This window comes from Sitodiplosis mosellana, unplaced genomic scaffold (genome assembly GCF_009176505.1).
Source record: "Sitodiplosis mosellana isolate CC-2019 unplaced genomic scaffold, AAFC_SMos_1.0 Smas_scaffold_27, whole genome shotgun sequence".
NCBI lineage: Eukaryota > Metazoa > Arthropoda > Insecta > Diptera > Cecidomyiidae > Sitodiplosis > Sitodiplosis mosellana.
Genome location: NW_022595269.1, coordinates 300,263 through 321,228, shown reverse-complemented (window position 1 = coordinate 321,228; position 20,966 = coordinate 300,263). Strand labels below are relative to the sequence as shown.

General features: G+C 34.0%; 5 protein-coding genes across 5 annotated transcripts in view; all 5 read right to left on the bottom strand.

The window, feature by feature from the left end:
* Window positions 1-1,953: 1,953 nt before the first annotated feature.
* On the bottom strand, window positions 1,954-4,400 carry LOC129568899 (uncharacterized). Its single transcript, XM_055447234.1, has 5 exons — window positions 3,629-4,400; window positions 3,489-3,512; window positions 3,366-3,388; window positions 3,107-3,278; window positions 1,954-2,836 (listed from the first exon to the last, which is right to left on the bottom strand). The coding sequence occupies exons 1-5, from the start codon at window positions 3,804-3,806 to the stop codon at window positions 2,658-2,660; spliced, it is 576 nt and encodes a 191-aa protein (XP_055303209.1). The 5' UTR covers window positions 3,807-4,400; the 3' UTR covers window positions 1,954-2,657.
* Window positions 4,401-4,840: 440 nt separating this feature from the next.
* On the bottom strand, window positions 4,841-6,609 carry LOC129568903 (uncharacterized). The gene is made up of 4 exons (XM_055447242.1): window positions 6,168-6,609; window positions 5,997-6,043; window positions 5,607-5,775; window positions 4,841-5,492 (listed from the first exon to the last, which is right to left on the bottom strand). Exons 1-4 carry the CDS (start codon window positions 6,346-6,348, stop codon window positions 5,323-5,325), a joined length of 567 nt encoding a protein of 188 aa, XP_055303217.1. The 5' UTR covers window positions 6,349-6,609; the 3' UTR covers window positions 4,841-5,322.
* Window positions 6,610-6,821: 212 nt separating this feature from the next.
* LOC129568905 (uncharacterized) lies at window positions 6,822-9,038 on the bottom strand. Its single transcript, XM_055447245.1, has 5 exons — window positions 8,927-9,038; window positions 8,388-8,627; window positions 7,968-8,014; window positions 7,476-7,713; window positions 6,822-7,365 (listed from the first exon to the last, which is right to left on the bottom strand). Exons 2-5 carry the CDS (start codon window positions 8,560-8,562, stop codon window positions 7,226-7,228), a joined length of 600 nt encoding a protein of 199 aa, XP_055303220.1. The 5' UTR covers window positions 8,563-8,627; window positions 8,927-9,038; the 3' UTR covers window positions 6,822-7,225.
* A 1,213-nt stretch (window positions 9,039-10,251) lies between these two features.
* LOC129568894 (uncharacterized) lies at window positions 10,252-11,925 on the bottom strand. The gene is made up of 4 exons (XM_055447224.1): window positions 11,510-11,925; window positions 11,075-11,121; window positions 10,674-10,869; window positions 10,252-10,595 (listed from the first exon to the last, which is right to left on the bottom strand). Exons 1-4 carry the CDS (start codon window positions 11,673-11,675, stop codon window positions 10,483-10,485), a joined length of 522 nt encoding a protein of 173 aa, XP_055303199.1. The 5' UTR covers window positions 11,676-11,925; the 3' UTR covers window positions 10,252-10,482.
* A 1,535-nt stretch (window positions 11,926-13,460) lies between these two features.
* LOC129568893 (coiled-coil domain-containing protein 63) overlaps window positions 13,461-20,966 on the bottom strand; it is a 45,348-nt gene continuing 37,842 nt past the window's right edge. The window contains exons 5-10 of the mRNA XM_055447223.1: window positions 19,670-19,844; window positions 19,249-19,431; window positions 16,748-16,898; window positions 15,676-15,770; window positions 15,478-15,557; window positions 13,461-13,838 (exon numbers count right to left, since the gene is read on the bottom strand). Of these exons, the coding sequence (XP_055303198.1) occupies window positions 13,589-13,838; window positions 15,478-15,557; window positions 15,676-15,770; window positions 16,748-16,898; window positions 19,249-19,431; window positions 19,670-19,844 (934 nt within the window). The 3' untranslated portion in view covers window positions 13,461-13,588. The remainder of the gene's footprint in view (window positions 13,839-15,477; window positions 15,558-15,675; window positions 15,771-16,747; window positions 16,899-19,248; window positions 19,432-19,669; window positions 19,845-20,966) is intronic.

The following is a 20,966-nucleotide window of genomic DNA, read 5'->3' as shown; positions in this document are numbered from 1 at the left end:
ATGACTGAAATTTTCCACTTACCATGGATACGCTTAAACCAATGAGTAGCAGTGTAAAAGAATTTCGACTCAGCATTTTTCTAGCTTCGAACTAACAAAAGTTTACTGTGAACGTATCAATTGGTCGGAATTGACGAATTGATGGACATACGAATCGAACGCAACTTTTTATACACTTTTAAATACTTTAAGGTCACGTCTGATTAAAATGCACACATTTTTCAAGGAAAAAAATTGAAAACAATCGACATAAATTGGTGGAATTTCTGTTCCACCTGTGCACGTGGACATAATTTTACGTTTTACATCGAATGGTTTGCTTAAAAAATGCTAGATGTTTTCGTTCTTTCCTTCATCACCTTGACTATGGTTTGGAAAACAACGCAATTCGATCACTTTGAATTGGAAATTAAAGCAAATATTTTTCACTTCTAGTGCTGGGTGATGTTAGTATGGGACGTAGTTATATGAATATGGATCATCACATCTTCGTGTTGTGAACAAAACAAATTTCGTTTCAAAGTCATTTTAAAGTTAAAAAATATCCGGATGGATTTGCATACGAGTCGAAATGTAACGATGGACACATGTGCGCTAGGGAAGAATGCATGCTCAGACAGAATTTAGCGGAACAATGATTCCGATTTATCGGAATTAAAACCAATCGGAATGATAAATCGGAACAAATGTTCCGAGGTTCCGATTTTTCGGTATCTTTTAATGTAAAATAGTTATTAAAAATACAATTTCAAATTATCGCGTCTATCATTGATGTTCGACATTCGTCGATACAATTGACAGCGTGCAAAAATGGAGACTACTGTATTCTCTTTCTATCGTATTCATAATTCATGCGGTAGCATATTATTTGCATTCTTTCTCTTCATAGGTTCTGACATAGTCTGATCTCGTTGATCCTGACCCCCCCTGGAAAAATTTGACCCCCAACGATTTTTTTGGACCCGTTGCCATTTTCGGACCTTTCTTGTTGTTTTAGAATCGATTTTCGAAAGTGAGGACCTTTTTTTTTTTTTTTAGTCCTCACTTTGTTCTGGATACCGGTTTTACACTAGATAGAATCGATTTTTGAGGGCGAGGACCTTTTTTTTTTTTTGCTCTTCAAATTCGAAATTGCCGATCACCCCCCCCCCCCCGGTCAGCAATTTTTTTCGGGAAGAAATTTACACTAGATAGAATTGATTTTTTTGACCCCCCCTTGAATTTTTGGCTTGACCCCCCCTGAATTTTTTGGTGTCAGAACCTATGTTTCTCTTCGTCTATTCTTCGTGTGATGTGCTGCTGACTTACTGTGTACTGCTTTGTTTGTATGTATATTACTCGATCGCTTTCTCTCTCCCAGCACACTCCGTTCTTGCGATGTGCATGCAATAGTATTGAAAAGAGAGATGCTACTACACGCACACCGCAAGATCGGCCTGCATTACGAAGAGGTGTCCGATTCATACTATTTTTAAGATGAAGAACACTGGCATCATTGCTGATAAGCAGTTCAGCAATATCCTTGTGATCTGAATAATATCATAGGTCAATGAAATAGGTAAAGCAAATTTCGTATTTCATTAACATTACCATCCCTAGCAGCATAATGTTCGTAATTAAATAATAAAGCAAACAACATGATCTGCGAGTCTGGTACGTACATACATTTTATGTACAACAAATTTCGAATTTTTAAAACGTTAAAAAATGTGTGCAAGTGTCAAAATACAATAGATAGAATAGGTTTTAATGGTGTATTTTTCATTCAAAAATTCTCTTTAAGGTTCAAATCACATGCCAAAACCATTGCTGATTTCTAGCTAGTCTTGCTATGGAGATATAGATGGCATGCAAGTTATTGTATACACTTAGTTGGAAGTAGCAACTTGGCGAGCATTTTCAAAGTTCAAGTGTTTTACTTAACACTTGATTAGCCAAGATGCAAGTAAACATCAGATCCACTTATGAATATGTATTGATGAAAAATTCAAAAAGTTTAAAAATGTCTAGAATCTTTATTACTTTTGAATTGCTTATGAAATTACTTAGAAAGGAATAAATTCTTTCAAATATGAACACATTGTAATCATTTGCTGGTTATTGTCTTGAACGTTTGTTGTTGTCGTGTTTGGTAGGTTTCACTGACGTCTGAATTGTTTGAAATGTAAAAAATTCGTTATTTTGTTGACTTTACTTCAAATGGGAGATAGAGTAAAAGTGACACATTTGTACAGTGTTCATAAGTTCATATGGACTAAATATTTTACTTAAATAGTTTAGCAAACATTTAAAGTTTTTAAATGTTATAAAAGAAAAACGTTGATCTTTTTCGGTAATTGACATTTTCATACAAAGCCCAAATTATTTTTCAAATTTTCAACATTTTCTGGGCTAATAAATTATTGTGCGAACAAATAACTCCTCTGATCTTTACATTATAGAAGGAAAATATTCTCCAAAACCAAACATAACCGAGATCACCTCCAAAAATACTTTCAAACCCACTTTTCAACGAAAAGCCTTCTCTGACTCGCTTTTTCGCTGACGAAAACTTTCTTTCTCTCTCTCTCTCTCTCTCTCTCTCTCTCTCTCTCTCTCTCTCTCTCTCTCTTTTTGTTTTGTTTATAATTACAAAAAATGCTGGTTGAATGTGGATTTTACGGATTTGCCGATAGTACTTTGTTATTCGTTTCATTCAGTTGAACATTTTGTGCTTTCTTCAGCAAGCTGTTTCCTTCATTTTTGGCTGCGTTTTCGATATCTGTTTCTTCCACCGTGGCTTTTTGCATGAGTTTGAATATGAGCCAATGGACGGTTAATAGAATGAAGAATAAGGCTGGAAATAAACATACGAATCAATTGTTTCAACAGTTCAAACAAAATGAGAACAAAGAATAAGAAAAATAAGATTCGAACTAGTTTTTTTTTTTCAATCAATAAACACTTTCAACTATTCAACAGTAAGAAGTTATTTTAATGAATAAAATTGAGTATTAAAAACACGTTTGACACCAAACAAATGATAAAGGATGGTTTCAAGAAGTTTTGTTTGTGAAAAATAAAATTTGAAAACAAAATCAAGAGCAGATAATGTTGAGTTAATCACCTGCATTCAAAAAGATGCCGCAAAACGAGGAAATCGCATCTTCGATCATAGTTTTATCTTTATCCGAAATGTTAACAATAAGATAGACCAATGAAAAGAACAAATGGGCAAGCGAATAAAGAGTAGCAAATAACCATAAAATGAGAACAAATACCAGGAACTTTGCCTCTTCCTAAAGAAGCAATTTGAAAGAACAGAAAAAAGTTTATTGCGACAATATAGCAAAAATATAGATAAAAATCAACAAATTCAACATCACCATCACAATTCCATAAGTCCATCCTATAAATGCAAAATGGGACAAAAAAACACAATGATGTTTAACCGTAAACCGTTAAAAATCAATTTTTTCTTTAAATTTTTAAATACAATTTCAAACTACCTGTGTAAACTGTTAGACCTACAACTGTAAAATGAAGAAAATAAATTATTCACACTTTTTTATTCGTTCTAACGTTTTTTTTTACTATTTTATTCAAAGAATGTCTAAGAAAAAGACAGTGCTTCAATGAGTATATTTACGTTTCCATTTTATCGATCGTTCCAATGGGCTGCCTTTCTCTATTGTGCCCATGAACGAATGGTCATTATCACTAACACTGTCGTCACATACGAAATAGATAACTGTCGCTCCTCCAATCAATAGCCCAGCTACACGCAAGCAAAAGTAACTACAACCTTTCAATTTGGGAAGCTTCATTTTTGTTTTCTTTACGAAAAGGCAGGAACTTTGTTTGCTATTTATACCAAGAGAATTGATTTTAAATTGAATTTCAACGAGTTTAATTGGTTCTATTATCAAACATATCCAGGGTTTAATCCAGAATTCTATCACAAGTATCCCAAAATAAGTGTTAATACAATGAAAAATACAAAATGCGCAATTTCCAATTGAATCAAAATTGAAAAAAAGGTTAAAAAGAATATTGTTTTTGCTTGAGATTTTCGTGTCGTCACTGCGTGAGATGAAAATGAGTACAACAACCGTTCAAACGTTCGTCATCGCCTTTTGTGACTATTTGCGCATGTACGCATTTTGTGCGGATCTTGCTGAAAATCACTGATTTCTCCTTCTTTAGAAACACATTGCAAAAACTTTAGTTTTTTTCTCAATTTCATGAAAGAATATCCTTGGTTTTTTTTTTCGGAGGCACTTCCAAAAGAAAATCGATTGCTATTTACTGGCACTAATACGCTTGTTATGTTCATCCGTTGCTTAAAAGTTAACCCACAGTTATTGAACGAATGTAGGAAATATTCACACAAAAAATTGTGTCACAAAAATTCCATAGGAATCATGAAAACATTACCAATTGCCAAACTAAACCCACTGCAATAATAGCATCACTTGAACTGTAATATGAGTCAAACATGGAGAGCTATTCGTCTCAATCGTCTGAAGGGGAAAATTTAATAATAAAAAAAAAACATTGTTTACTCGTCGAATAGTGTTGCTCTGTAGAAATTTGGCGATGTAAACAATCACATCACCCGATTATATGCTCATAGACTGGATGGCGCCGGACTCCATAGCTCAAGTCATCATGTATAAAATGTATAGACGATATTCTCAATTCAGTCTCGCATCGCCAGATGAAGACGTCAGTGAAATGTAGTAAGTTATCAATAATAACGGCATTTACTTGGCTTCTTTTTTCTAGAAAGTGTGAAACTCAGCCAACATTTTTGAACTGAAAATTTGTCAAAGTGTTTCATCGAATCAATACAATTTCGTTTTCTTCTGGACAATTAAGTTTTATTAAAGCACGCATTTTCATAGTCTCAAGATTTTTTTTTTTTTTTGTAAGGTCACACTGATGTCGTCAGTAAATATTAAATTTCTATATGAATTTTGAACACTTTGACTATGTTGTTGGATAGCATCCGTAACAAGCCGTAAGAGAATGTCATTCTCTTCTCATGAAAATGCACTTATGGAGGCTATACAACAATACAGTCACAGTTGAAACACACTTCCCGCTAAATACAAAAACAACAGTGAATATTGAACACATTAATATGTAAAATGTTGAATACAACAGCCATTGGATAATACAATACATAAAACATGTTAATAAGGTTATTGTCATTTAGTTTTTTCTATAAATAGAAAAGCTGCTTTAGTAAAAGATACACTGGGAATCTGCATGCGTTGAAAACACTCAATTTTTCTTCTTCTTCTTCTTCTTCTTCTTCTTCTTCTTCTTCTTCTTCTCTTAAACACAGCACGGGAACTTAATTCCACATTTTTTGTTGCCATTGGCCGTCGCATTCTTCCCTTTGTTCAGCAATGTTGTCTCTTCATTCTGGGTTACGCACGCTTTAATGCCTTGGTCCACCATTTTATATATAAAGTAGTGCACGAGGAGCAGCAAGAGGAAAAATACTGAAAGTAATTTCGAAAGGGTTTAATCTTTGGACTTATTTAATTTTGAATCAACTTGATCCAGTGGCATTTTCTGCCCACGTTTAATTTTGTCAATTTTGTTAATTAATTTACCTGACGTCAAGCTATATTTAACGAGCGACATATACGCTTCGCCCGGAATATCTGCATGATGAATCCACAGCGAAAAAATGGATAATAAAACCGACAACAGTGTGAAGACACAATACGCAAAGGCAATGATCACGACATAAAGCACAAACCACATCAAAATTGATTTTTCCTGTGTGAAGAATTTCATTTGTTTTCAAGATTATGAAACTAGTTTCAGAAAAAATTTGTTGGAAAATTATTTGTTTATGAAAATTTGACGCTTTTCTTCAATTTTTGCCTGATAATTGATTCGATAGGTGACCAAATGATGAAAAAAAATTTCAACAAATATAAGAACAAAACTAAAACCAAATTAATTTAAGAAAAACGGATGAAAATCGTTCAATTTACCAAGATGATTCCCACAATCCAACAGGAGTATATGATCACGATGACGACTGCAATAGAACGAGTTTTAAGTAACAAATAAATGAATTCTCTATCGTTCGTTATAATATTCAGACGGTGAAATGAATAATATAATATCGTTCGGCTTATCAATTTGTCGTATTAATAACTCACTTCTTCGCCTAATCAATCGTTCCTGTGCCTTTCTTCTGCTGCCATCATCACGAATTTTGCCATCGTACATAAAGTAGACAATGGCCGCTATTCCAATCAAAATACCCAAAACTCGTAAGCAATGGTAAGTGATACGTTCTAAAGATGGACACTTGAAATGGAAAAACCGTGGAAATTTCATCACTTCAACTTTTAAGCAACTGTTAAACGAAGCAAGTTTAAATAAAACACAAAAATGATATTCTCGAAACGATTTTACATTCGATTCTGTGTGATGTCGCCGATTCACTGAGATTTGAACAGCTGCTTATGGAGATAAGATGCCCCTGTCTCTGCTGACGAAAGATGTCAATACATATGTTTGTATACTGTGCGATTCTTTGGCTATGTACAATGGACAGTATGCATTACACGCCGGTATTGTCCGCTGAATTGCTGAATATTTTCCCCTTTTTTTTGTTCACACAGCAAAACCTTCGCCACTACTAACAATATTCAAATTGACTGGCTGACAATCATCTGCACGCAAGGGGGAAAGAAATCATCTCCAACAAAAATAACTTCTCTAGTCTCATGCGTGTGAACATGAGAATTCCAAAAAAAAGTGATTTGAGTAATAAAAGCCATTTATATTCAATACTTATACGTTCTTTATTTTTCTTCAAACTCAAACTTTGCGTTTTCCACTACACATTTCAATACAGAAAAGAACTTTGAAATACAAATTTTTCATTGAAATTAAAAATTCAAGAAAATTAATCGTTCAAAAAAATGAAATTTGAATAAAAAAAATTCATTTTAAATGAAGGAAAAATCACCCAACAATTCCTGTAGTGCCACCAACAATTCTATCGCTAAAACTAATTTGATGTACGAAAAAGACAAAAAAAAATCGAAAATTCTCTATACATATTGAAGTACTACTCAGTGATGCAGTGACACCGAAATCTGTTTTATTAAATGTTATTTTCATGATAAAAAAAAGCAAAGCATGAATACAACTACTGCAATGCTAAGTCAATATATCGACTGTGTATACCAAGTTGGGCTTTCAAGATTCAAGCGTGTGAGTCAAATAATATCATATCGGTTTTCGAAGTTGTCAACTCAGTTTCTTCTTCGTCCTTCTCAAATGGAGTGTACACGACAGTGCATTTGTATACGACTAAGTGAGTTATGAATAGGGTGAAATGGATAACTGAAAGAATTTTATCGATTTTTTTTTTCATTAGAAATTTGATTTTTTCGGATATTTTGAGTAAACTTCATTCAATTTTACTCCATTGGATTAACTTCAATTGTTTTTACCTGCCATCCAGCTGCAAAATCCGAGCAAAGCATTCTCCAATTCAGACATAGGCTTTCCAACGTATGAGATGCTTTTTTCTTCTATCTTCTGTCTTCTGTCATAATCAGACCCTTCGATGGTTAAATTGATTATGTGAAAGTCAAATGAACTAATCCACAGGTATAATGACACAAACGCCGGAATAATAAATCCAACCATGAACACGAAGAAAGTGATTCGCATGAATTTTAAGTGTTCCTATAAATTTTGGAAGCAATTGAAAATTAAAGATAGTCAATTCGAATTTTATAAAGATTTTTTGTTGTAGTTGTTTTGTAATTATTTTTATATCGTTTCGGTCCAATCAGCCGGTGTTAAATAAAATAAAATAAAATGCTCTTAGCTTCTGTTTTTACGTGTTTACTTCAATCAAAAGAATCAGAACATGCTTCAAATTCGTTCAATGTCTGTTTCTCACATAAAATATTTAAACCGATTGAATATCCACTTACACTAAGCAGACCATAGTACCAGAACAGCACACCCAAAATGCAAATACCTAGACAAATGATAAGAATGGAAACAGTTTCTTCATGATTATTCATTCACTTTGAATTCAGTGACTTTTTAGCTCTAAAAAGTATTGCCTCTAGACAATGATTTTCGTGGTAAATGGAAATTGATTGCCTTTAAAAAGCTCATAAGTGTAGAATGGTTATGGTAGTTTATGTATTTGAATGTATAGCTGAAAGACATATGAATTTATTCCCACAAACTATTTTAGTTCAACTAAATGGTTGTATTTCTGACCCGAAAGCACCGTTTGTGGAAAAAAAAACCACTTTTCACCCTGTTGACCACGCTCAATACCATTGCGTTTGATTATTCCATAATTATTCTAGATTGTTACGTGATAAACCAAATTTACTTACTACGCCGCACATAATTCACTTTCTCTGCTGCGTCTACCCACTGTACATCCGCCATATGACTATCAACATCAAACACGAAAACCAAAAGTGCCGCGGCTCCAATTAACAGGCCCGACATTTTGCAACAAATCTGCGACTCACGGTCCACAGTTGCTGGTGGTGGTGGCATTTTCATTTTGAATTACGCTTTCCTTTTGTTCTAAATTTTCTTTTTTCTTCAGAATTTGTATCACAAGTTTTCTGTAAAATAAATTGAATGACATTTTTTAAATGCTTTTATTGATTAATTTTCGTTCGCATTTGATTAGTTCATGTTTTTTTTTTCCACAAATTTTCGTTATTTTAAAGAATCTTCTCTCCTTTTTTGAAAGTTTTAATATTTATTACGCACAATTTGTGATTCTTCTTTCTGGAATTTTTTCATTTATTCATTTTTTTCTCATTTTTTTTTCCACTAAATTTTTTTTTCGAAATATCAAAACTCGTTGAACCAGCCCCAAAAAATGTTCAGTGAACATTATTAACGTTGAAATTGTTACCTTTTCGAAAATCGAGGAAAAATACCGAGATATTCCGTTTTCACTTGAAGGTTCTCTTCTGAATGATGTCACCGAATCACTAAATTTTGGTCAGTTGTAGATAACATAGCCGACCAAGCGATAGAAGATTAAAGAGAAAATATGTGTGAAACTTGATGTATATGCGAGTTTTATTTGATTATTGTGTGTGAATTGTGCGTGTACGTTATTCACCGGCTCTTCGCAGAGCGCATGCGTCATTCAGCTCATGAATGTGTGCCTTTCCCTCCTTTCACTAGTTTCATTAGTATTATTTACTATTCTTCTTTAGATTAAGATCGATTCAAGTGAAAGAAATATCGATTCGATGACTTTTGCCGTTCCAAACTAATCGTTTTCTTTGGAGGTTTTCGCTTCGTTTGTTATATTTTACAAAGAATTCGATTTCAGATTTTCCTGTCAACCATAAATTGTGGTTGAATCCATAAAGAAATGAACAAACAAAGGAATAACAATTTTTCAAAAGAGCTTCCTGATGACGAAGCAATTTCAAACAATTCTCTATTAATTCTTTCAAAACCGCAGCCAATAAGTAGAGATTGAAAACTATTGAAACAATTTTGATTGTTGTGCTTTTGAACCTGATTCGTTTTTTTTATTCTCCATTTCAATGAATTCTATCATTTTTTTATCAGAATAAAGGTCCGGCCACTCAAAACCAATTCACAATGTAAACAGAGTTCATTCGCCTTTCACCTTCCTAACGGGACGTGCTCAAAAAATAGAATAGCTCCAAAAATGCTTGTTTAATGATGATTTGTTCTAGAACGCGGGAGTGGTACTCAATTAAAGTGTGCGATGTAAACAAATTTTGAATTTACTCATTTAACGTGATTAATCGTGATTAATGGAAACGAGTTGAATGAATGCCGATATAAATGATATGTTTTGGGAATATTTAATACAAAGTATTTGGCTAAATGACAGTCCACGGTATCTTTTTGTTTTCAAATAAAAGCATTTGAATTTGGATAATATGGTTTTGGATTTGGTTCTGGATTTGATTTGTATACAAATCAAACATGTGTTTTAAGATTGCTGAGCATCTCAGCATTTCGTAAGGCACGGATATATCCGAGCATATCGACGACGCATACTGTATAATACAGTGGCGTGTGTTGCTACGTGCAGCCGCAACGACTCGACCGGAATGTGTATGTTGTTTCTGCGTGCAGCCACATCAACTGAACACACTTCGTTCGAGTCGTTGCGGCTGCACGTAGCAACACACGCCACTGTATTATACAGTATTCGTCGTCGATATGCTCGGATATATCCGTGCCTTACGAAATGCTGAGATGCTCAGCAATCTTGAAACACATGTTTGATACAAATTCGCACACATATCTGTATGTGATATATCTATAGATAGGTTGCAAATATTAAAAGTGCGCTCCTACTTTGCTCCTATAATTGAGGTGTTAAGATAACAAAAAATGTGCGTTGGTTATGTTAAATTTTGTGATTCATTGCTTATTTTCTACGTGTATTTGTTGCATTCTTTGAGTTTAAATATTTCAAGCGGTAATCGATGAGAATCCAAATTTGCGATCTTCATTCTTCACCTCTGACACATCCTTCAAAAGTTTATAGTACGAATATTGAACGATCCAAAGGTACGAGTGAACCACTGGAATGGAGAATTCGTTTACTAGTTTGTTTATGAAATATATATAGCAAAATTGATCAAAATTGATTATCAACTTACTTGCATACACATACGCAACAAACGAATAAACGCTCAACTCATGAGCGATTTCTTCGGTCATAGTACTGTAGTATCCATGTTTCATTCCGGCAAAATTGATATTGTACTTGAAGGCCAATATGAATGGTACGCCAAGTAGGGCAAATATTTCAAGCAATGAAAATAAAAGTTGCGGCACCATCGGAGCGGCCTTTTTCTATTTGAGCCAATGGAATGAAATTGAGTTCGAAAAGTCCAAGAAAGGATTTTGGAAGAAGTGAAGAAAAAATAAAAAGCAACCAAAAGTGAAAAAAGAAATAAAAAAGTGTAAAAAAGAAAAACAAATAGAAAAAAAATGAAAATTTCATAAATTCACTGTAATAAAATGAATTCTAAATGTATTCGAAAAGCTGCCAACGTACGTTGCTTACTCCGTACAAAAAATATCCGCGAATGGTCAGAACTACGCCTGAAAAATAATAAATATTAGTGAAATCTTTTTCGGTCAAAATATGACGAATATGTAGAATTAATAAAAAAAAATTGTTCTGAGGTGAATTCAGTCACTGACTGTTTGCGAAGCAACATCGATGCCACTCATTAAAGTCTATAAAAAATCATTTCAAAATGAAAACAAGAACATTTTCTCGTCCTTCAGTTTTCTTCTTCTTCTGATGAAAGTGAAAAAGTGTGTCTTTGGTTCATTACAACATGGCTAAGGCACACAAAAGTAAAAATATTCATTTAATCCCACACTTATGTGTTCCTTACACGCAATGTGGTGGCACCCTTTTTTTAGAGCATGACATAATAAACTGTATTGAACAGCGTCAAATATTGGCTGAGCATTTACTTACAAACCGGTATCGCCTCCAATCTAACTTCTGCGCTGTTTAAATTTTCCTCCAGGCACCTATACAGGAATCCAAGAAGCGGAACGATTGCAAAAAATATGCCAATCCCAATATTTGCTTGTCTCAACTCAATGTAACCGACGAAATTCGATACATTTGGACACTTCATATTTTAGAGGTGGTGAAAATTTCAAGGCAGTAGAGGTTGGTAAATTTAACGAGATTCAAATATTTTAACTACTTGTTTGGCTTTTCACTCAATATTCAAGATGATTTCACTTTTTTCAACTTTTGATTTCTTCGTTTGTATGTTGGCTATTGAATATTTTCATTGAACCATTTCTCGAACTTTGCGGAATTCAATAAATATTCAAAATATTTGAAGCTTAGAACTTGTTTAAAAGCTGTGAAATATAAACCAACTTCAACGTGTATGGTCTCCAGCATTAAAAAAACTGACGTTTACTGAAGAAATGGCAGAACCGATATGAAGAATATTTCAAATATGAACTAGTGTGCGTTAGAAAATGTTCGCATGCGAAAAGGCGATAGAAGAATCGGATATTTTCGGTTGTTTAGTATACAACTGAATGAGGTGTTCGTATATACACGGAGAATTAAACCTACATCAACATCAACTACGCAATCAATACGCATACATAACAGGTGAACTTGAAATGTGTATTGTGTGTGTATCGCGCAGTTTGTAAACAAAGGTAATACATATCAATCAAATTACATCGTTGTTGGAAAACAGGCATTTGATACAGCTACCTATTGCAGCTCACACCAACTCACTATATACTCTTTTTTTTATCTTTATCCAAGAATGGTCCAAAAATGATGATAATTTGATGAGAAATTAAGAGTCATTAATGGCTGATGATTAAACAATTGTTTCGACTTAACAAGGAACCAATTTCAAGTATAAGTTGGCCTTTATTCCAGATATGAATGGTAAAATCAATTGAATATTCAGTTTTGCGTTCATTTCTTTCTTACAAAACAGAAGATAATGTAGTCAAACTTGTGAGCACCTATCCAAACTTACGTTACTCAAACGAAAGAATAAAAATCTACCCAAAGAAGAAACTTACAAAAATAGATGGCGCTGATGTTAGTGAGTTTGAATCGTTTTGCTGTTGTAATGAACATACTTTATTCAATTCGTATTTTGAAATGAGTTACAATTGTGAAACAAAGCAGTTTGTGATTAGCAATAATTAATGGTCATGAAATGGTATGTATGGTAATTAGGGTAGTCCAAACTGATTTATCATATAAATAATAGGATTCAGCTAGTTTTGTGTTCAGCGTCCCAAAAAACTCTAAAAATGATATTTGACCAGTGCCGGTATTCTGGGACACAATCCACAAAAATCGTTCGGAATTATTTTTTTCGTACATAAGACCATATTGGAGTGAAAGAGAGAGATTCTACTATTTTTCAGCGTGCCACCGGAATTATTTCTTACAAAATCCACTCTTCCTTGAGTTATCGAAATAGTTCCGGTGGGACGCTGAAAAATAGTGGAATCTCTCTCACTCCAATATGGTCTTAAAGATAAAAATAAAGGATAGGAAAAAAATAATTCCGAACGATTTTGGTGGAATGACCTAGAATACCGGCACAGATTCAATTTGAATAACCTATGGGTTTTCTATCAATAAACATATATGTTGAAAAATAGGTCAAAAACAGCCATATTGAGTACGGCTCCATCGACCACTATATTTTAACATTTTTTTTTTATTTGAAAAAGCGAATCAGCTAGTTTTGAGCCCAATTTAATTTTAAGCTTTTGGGAGCATATACCTTACCATGATCAAATCAGTTTAGACCACCCTAATGGTAATATTAGTAATCAGAAGATGAAGCTAAAGGTATCAGTGAATTAACGCCCATCTCAAAAAGTAAGGTGTAAAGAGTAAAAAAAAAACTTTTCTTATTTTGGAAAGGCATGAACCATGTTCGATTTGTGGAAGTAGTGTATTCCAAAGGAAATGTGTAGATAAGAATATAAACTTCAGATCGAAATCGGATCAATTGATGAAATTTATCCTTGGTTGAATCATTCGAATCTAGAGTGGTTTTGGTGAACGTGGCGTTGGTGCAGCAGTTTGATTAGCAGACTTATCATTAATGTTGAACTTCGGAATGCGATCACGTTTGGCTAGAATTTTCGATGGTTGATCGCTGTAATTCAAGCGATTAATCACCGAATTGGTGCGTCTCTTGATGATTCCCAAAAACAAACGCACGTTATGAATCGTTATTTTCTGTTCGGTGAACATCAAATCCAACACCGGCGCTTGGTTATTGTTTAGCATACTGTAATGAAAAGACATTTTTACGTTATAATTAGAGCTATCGAACGCAAATGTTAGAAAAATTGTCGTTGAAAATGAATAGATATCTTATTTACATTATAGATATGGAAAAAGTAAGGCTGCGTACGAAAAACAGAGTTCGAAAAAATGGAGAAAAAAGTGAAAAAAAGGTTTGCCGAAATCGATTTAATCGACAGAGAGAGAGAGAGAGAGAGAGAGAGAGAGAGAGAGAGTTTAAGAGTTGCGAAGAGTTAGAGCAACACATCAAATTTCATCCCAACCAAAAACTAGATAAACCGACCGAACCAAATGTAATTCATGTCATAAGTTCATTCAAATCACGAGTGCCGAGCTGAAGAAATAAGAGTGTTTAAGCAACTTTGTAGGAGGAATGAAAAGAGTACCATTAGCATAATTCGGAATTGCTTTAATTGTTTGTCACGGAAGAAAACACTTGCTTGCGCATTATGATGCTCGCGAGCGTGCAGCCGACTGTGTAAATAGTCATTGTTGCTTTTTTTTTGTTGATGCGATGATTTGAATTCATCACGTTGGTTTTTACCATGCATTTCATGCAAATGCGCCACAATTGAAGTTGCACAACGCGCCCCCGGCTAAGACTTCAACTCTCTCACACTCTCTTGCTCACATTGAGATGCATGCATCAGTTTCAACATATCCACATTCATGTCGGACACATGAGCATAATAACTCAAATGGGTTTTTGTTGCGTTCGATTGTTTAATTGTTCATTTGGCTGCGGTTCAGAAATTACAAACGTAGCTTTTTCTGTGTGGACAAAGTTTAAGAGTTGTATAATTTCACGTGGTTTACGACTTTTGATGAGGAAAGTGAAAAAGCAGCTTGGAAGATTGAGGAGGAATTTTTGATTTGAAGCGCTCTTTTTTGGTTTATATTTGAGTTTTGATTTGTGATTTGAATGCAAATGTGGATTTTATTTTGAAATTGGGTTCGATTCGGGTCAGAGTTAGGAGGAAAGAGAAAGAATTCTCTGAAAATTGATTTTCTGACATAAAAAATTTGTGTTTTGAAGCAAAAACAGCAAAGATCAGAACCGATTACTGACTTTTCACATTTTTTCAACCAATTATCTCGAATTTTGCACTGAAAACTGCTATTCTCATATTTTCCTTCATTGAAAAAATGATTTTTACGTCAAACATTGCATTTTTTCATTAAAAATCAGTCCACTTGTCATTCGGTTTCAGAAATTTTGATGAAAAACTCACCAGTTTTTGTTCAAATTCTGTTTTTTTTTTTCACTTAAATCTTGCATTTTTCGCTATAAATTTGAATTGTATTTGTTCTAAATTTTAAATTTTCCACTAAAATTTTAAATTTGTCCACTAAAATTGGAAAAAATCAGTAAAATGTGTCGTTCGATCAATAAAAATAGTATTTTGCTCATTAAAACGTGATTTCTGAGACAAAAATCTGTTTTTAAAGTTCAAAAAAATGGTATTTTACCGAGAAAAGTATCAAAATTGGTCAAAAATCATCATCTACAGTGCATAACAATGAATGAAATTGAAGCTGAATGCAAAAAACAATTCTTATGCTCGCTAAACTTCAACCATCTTTCATTCCAAATAGAAAATTCGCACGTGTTTCACACTCACCCAAATAGTTTCTCAATGCCATCGAGCATTTCTTCGAGCTTCTTTTCGTTTTCGATGTAAATCTGTTGTGCTTGTTCCGCCTGCCACCAATCGAAAAAGTAACGGATGAAATAGAATGGTTTATTGCAAAGTGCACCAAATATTATATGCAAAGTGCACCAAATGCACACAAATGATCTGTTGCAAATTCCCACTTACCTTGGCCGTCCATAATTGCAATTGTTCTTCGAGAACCTCGATCGTGGAATCGCGTTGCGTTTGCTTCTTTGTCTCGTTTTCAATCTTTTGTTTATCTAAATCACGGAGTAGAAAAACAATAACGCCCAACATAGTAATTTCAGTTGAAGTCAGAAGTGAAAAAAAAAACGGTAATCAAAAATGATTATAGTATTGTTACTGTAAATGCAACAAGAGCCAACGCAGTAAACATTGTTTTCATGTCGTCTCTTTATCAATGAATCTCCACGATAAACGACTCATTTTTCACACATTCTTCTCACTTGCGTTCGTTCGCGTGCATTGTAAAATGTTTACGTTAATTTATTTTCATAGCGATTGTTTTCGTTGGAGTTAATTTTTTCTTCTTCATTCGCGCATCGTTTTACCGTTGAGAAGTTTTATTGAAATCGTAAAATTGAATTATTCAACCGAAGAACGTGATGCACAGCGATGCATTCAACTCAAGTGGAATTTATGATACCCATCTTCCATTTCGACATCACAGCACACAAATCAGCTCACTCTCGATACAGTCATACAAAACGGCCTACGCGATCATCTCTGTTGAAATCATCCAATGACCCACATTGCAATTACTCCGAAGTCAGAAGATGTGATTGCTAGATTTGTTTGGAAAATGCATGAAATTGCATTTTTTCCCCGGGATTTGAGTCTATTTTGGTTTTATCAATGTGTTCTTCGAAGAAGAGAATTGGTTTCTGCAGAAACCACCATGGTGGACGCAACCAGTTATTAGTGGAATGATTTGTTTGGTGAAGTATTTTGATTTCTGGGATAAAACTGGTAGTTTTTCTCTTGTCATTTTTTTTTTTATGAAGCAATTAAAACGATCTTCGAGTTTTTGTGAAGAGTCATTGTGTTTTCAATCATTTGTTTGCGGAGCTTTTTTTTATAGCTACTGGTTGAGTGTCTCTATAGACAAAGTAATACATGTGTTACCTCAAAATATGCGACACACACCCATTTAAAGCATAAAAAGATTTGAAGACATGTATGACACTTCCTTACATAATAACCTTCTTCAACTTACCGATATCATCCTGAATCTTTTGAACGGTTTCATTCAGCACCTCGACCTCGTAGCTCAACTCGTTGACATAGCTGAAGAGTGCAAAATTCTCATCTTCTTGCTTGGTGAAGTAATGCGACAGCTGATCAAAATCTTTTTCCTCTGAAATATTCTGAAAATATTCAATGGGAATCGGAACGAATGAAGATAAAGAAATTGACGAAGAAATTGTTCATTCCAAAAAAACAACGAAATTTAAGCAAACAGAAGAGCTGCTTTGCAAATTTGGACAGGCTGAATATAGAATTTTAGAAAATTTTGATATGAATAGCACTGAATTTTCGCATTGAACAACTCAAACTGGCCCAACAATTTTGAGTCAAAATTTATTATTGAATCGAACATTCTGTTGATATACTCGATAGCATGACATCTGATGAAGTTAAATGCTGTAACGGATTACCAAAGCAGAAGCACATCTTGCAACTGAAGTGTTGTAGTCTTGGAAAAAATGTGTTAACTATCAAAATCAACACTTTTCCTGAGGAAGTTGGGCTGATAGTTTGGTCTTATTGAAATAAATCTCTTATCTTTAGCCGAACTACTTCATTTGCGATAATTATGAATTAAATTTTTCCATCCATTTCTTTCTTTCTTGTCTTTTAAAACTTTGCGGAATTTTTCCTACTTCAAATCTTTTGAACGTCGTCACTTGACACTGACAGTAATTCTTGATACTTTCCATTAATTTCACTCTGAAACTCGTTTAAATTAAACTGTTTTTCAATTAACATACGAGAGAATTCACATGGATGGATTCGAATCATGATTTGAATGATAAATGATCAAATATCGCAAATTATGTTCGATGACTCTGGATTTAGCTCTTGTCTTTGCTCTGACACTCATTACGTTTATTAATTAGCTTAATCAAAATTGCGGATTGAAAAATTAAAAGAAGTTTTCTTTATAAGTATAGGTATCCAACAGATTAAAATGTATTCAAAATCAAAGGTCTATGACATGAGTTTCAGTTTCTCATTTCGAATTATCATTAGCTAATGACCTGAGTCATTCCATTGCGAATGCACTTTTCTGATCAAAATGCGAACGAGTTCATTTTTCATTTATTTTAATGAATTGAATGATTTTAATCATTTCGATTTGAATTCCATTTTAATTAGTCTGAATAATATGATATGAAAACGATTCGGTTTTGTGCGAAAGTCACGATTTGACTTTTTTTCGTCTGCTGGGTATGTGATTATGATTTGTTCATCAATCATTGAAGTGAATCTACTTGCTGCCTCAAAGCAGCCATTGAACAAACAAATGCGGTGGATTAAGACTTGTCTGCATGAGAAACAATCGATTGGAAAATAAGACCCGGAAGACAAAAAATAAGAATTAAAAAGACAAAAAAAAGTGAAGAAAAAAAATTAAAAATTAATTTATTCAATTATTCAACTCAAAGTTTGGCATGAAACTCTTCTGAAGAGTCCTCAGGCAAAATCGATTGACGTTCACAAATGATGCGAGATTGAGTGATAAGTAGTGCGGTAACTTTTACTGTTACTTCCAATCACTCCGCAAATACGACAGCGAAAACAACTAATTTGGTTTGACGTTTCGCTAATTCAACTAGATTTGCCGGTTGAATTTGATTTGGTTGGATTTTGACTTCGATTTGATTAATTAATTATAATCAATTTAACAATTTTGAATTCTGGCGGTCTAATAATCGATAACGAAAACGGTGATTGATTCTCGTTTGTTTTGATCGAATGGATAGAATGTTTCAAATGAATTTGAATGAAGGCATAATAAACATGGAGCGAGTACCCGCCAATCGCTTGAGACCACAAATTTCTCATCGCATTGAATGTTTATTTACCTGCCACACCGCGTTTTAACCAATTGCCAATTGATCGATCAATCCAAGAGCAGTCATAATTCGAAGTCAAAATCAATCAAATGACGCACCCATTGAGGGAGAGGCCGTAAAAAAAATTCGGTCAACTTTTTTTTTTTGGATGAAAGTGAATTTACCGAAAACCGAGTCTGTTGATTCGAGATCATGTGTGCTTCAATTTGATCGCGCAACGAAACTATTAGATTAATTACTTCACAAGTACGCCGAAAGATGCAGAGAGTGAGATTGTTACGCGTGCGCACAATGCCGACAGAAAGAAAGTTCAAAGCACTCCGCAGTCTAGCAAATAATGATCTTGCATCGCACGCTCTCGCTTGGCTGCTCTCGTTTTGGCGTCGCTCGCTTTCCAGATAAAAACGAAACCAACAATAGTAACGAACTGTTTAACATGCAAAGTGAAACTGCGAACGATGATGTGAAATCATCGAATGAAACCGAAATTTTGTGCCCGAAAAAAGAGTGCATCGCGTTGAGAATTTTCATTTGTTCGAAAAGGTTAAGCACGATTTCGTTGAAATGTTATCACGCCTTTCGGATTGTTCAACTTCGTTGAATTTCAAATGAAATGCAACGTGTGCAACGGATTTACCTGAATTTGCTTCATTATGTCTTGCAAATCATTCAATTGTTTGTCGGCCATCTCTTGTTGCAACAGTTTGCGATTTGCTTCTAGTGCCTCCAACTCGGCATTGACACGAAGGTTACCCTTGATTGCGAAGAACTCCTTCAGCTTGATGTCATGGTCTAGTTTTCGTTGTAGTTCACGCATTTCCTGCACAAAAAAAAGAGAATTAAAATCGATTGTTTATTGAATATAAAGAATAATCCAAAGTAAACTCTATCCAAAGTAAATGTTCGTTGAAATTCCCCAAATTTTGAATGATTTTCGAGTGAAAATTTGTAATTTTCTTCTGGAAAACCTCTTAATTTAAAGCGAAGATGTTCAAATTGCTGCATTTTCGAATGACGGTTTCTACGCGCTCTCGCTTTACACGTTTTTATTATCTTACCTGCAAATGAAGAGTTTGTTCATTTTGTGATTTTCCCTCGAGATTTTGTAGTTTATTGCACAATTCTTCTCGTTGCTCATAAGCGGATACAGATTGTTCGATCAAGTCCATGATTAATTTTTTACCGAGTTCCAATTTGGTTACCATTTTTTGCCAAATTTCATTGAATTTCGACCTGAAACGAAATCAGAAAGGAACATATCGAATGGTTTTAAATTCGAAAAATTTATATCACAATTTGGAATTCAATGTCTGAACGAAAGGTTTATTATATATCGATTATAAGTCGATTGAGATTCTAATTATTACATGCACGCTTTATGATGTACATTCACTGATTTACATATCTTGCTGGCTTATCATTGATAAATGCACTTGGATACCGTGTGTTCCCTAGACTTCCGACTAGAATCAGATAGAAAGCACAGTTTTCCGCTTAAATGATACAAAATTTTGGAACAAATCGAGTGGAAAAGTACTAGTCAGTTCGCTTCCTCAGTCTTCATTTTACAGTTATGATATAAAAGATATAAAAGCTAATCTATATACGAATTATTTCGTTCTTTTTTTTTTGGAAAAGACCTTCCTTTTAGATCATTTTCATATTTATGCGCACACACAAAAGTGTGATGATGAACTTCGTCTTCGACAACCAATACCAACGCAAATCAAAACAATTGATTTGTATTGCTGACATCACTGAGTCGGTGTCAGCGTGTTATGGATTTTTGCTGTTGTGCGTGAGTGAAAGAGATTCTCTCACTCTCTCCGATGCGTTGCAATTTCGTAATGTTTGTTTGTTGTCACATTTCTTCTGTGTTATTTTCCATGCGCTATCGTTTCAATGATATTTGGTATTTCGCTCTTTACATTGGCTCGTATACCGCTCGTTCATGGTGATGCTGTACAATAAGCAGAGCTCGATTGCGTTCTCTCTTTAATGCTAACAATTATGAACTTCTGATACTCTTCGTCGAAATAACTTAATATTTTTAACCATTCATGCAAACATACTCTACTTTTTCGAAAACCAATGTGTTAAATTGAAGTATTGGGAGCCGCCAGATGTACAAATAATTAGTTCTATTGATTATGTTTGCCTAGTACTTAAATTCAAATGAATTAATAATATTCACCAATTTGGGCAAACATACTCGCCTTTTACAACAACCAAAGTCAGAAAAACATACTCCTGTTTATTGGTATTCCAAACTAACAAAATACATACTCTTGTTTAACGCAAATTAAGGCTTATGAAACATACTCGCCTCTATCATAGCCACAAACAAGCAAAATA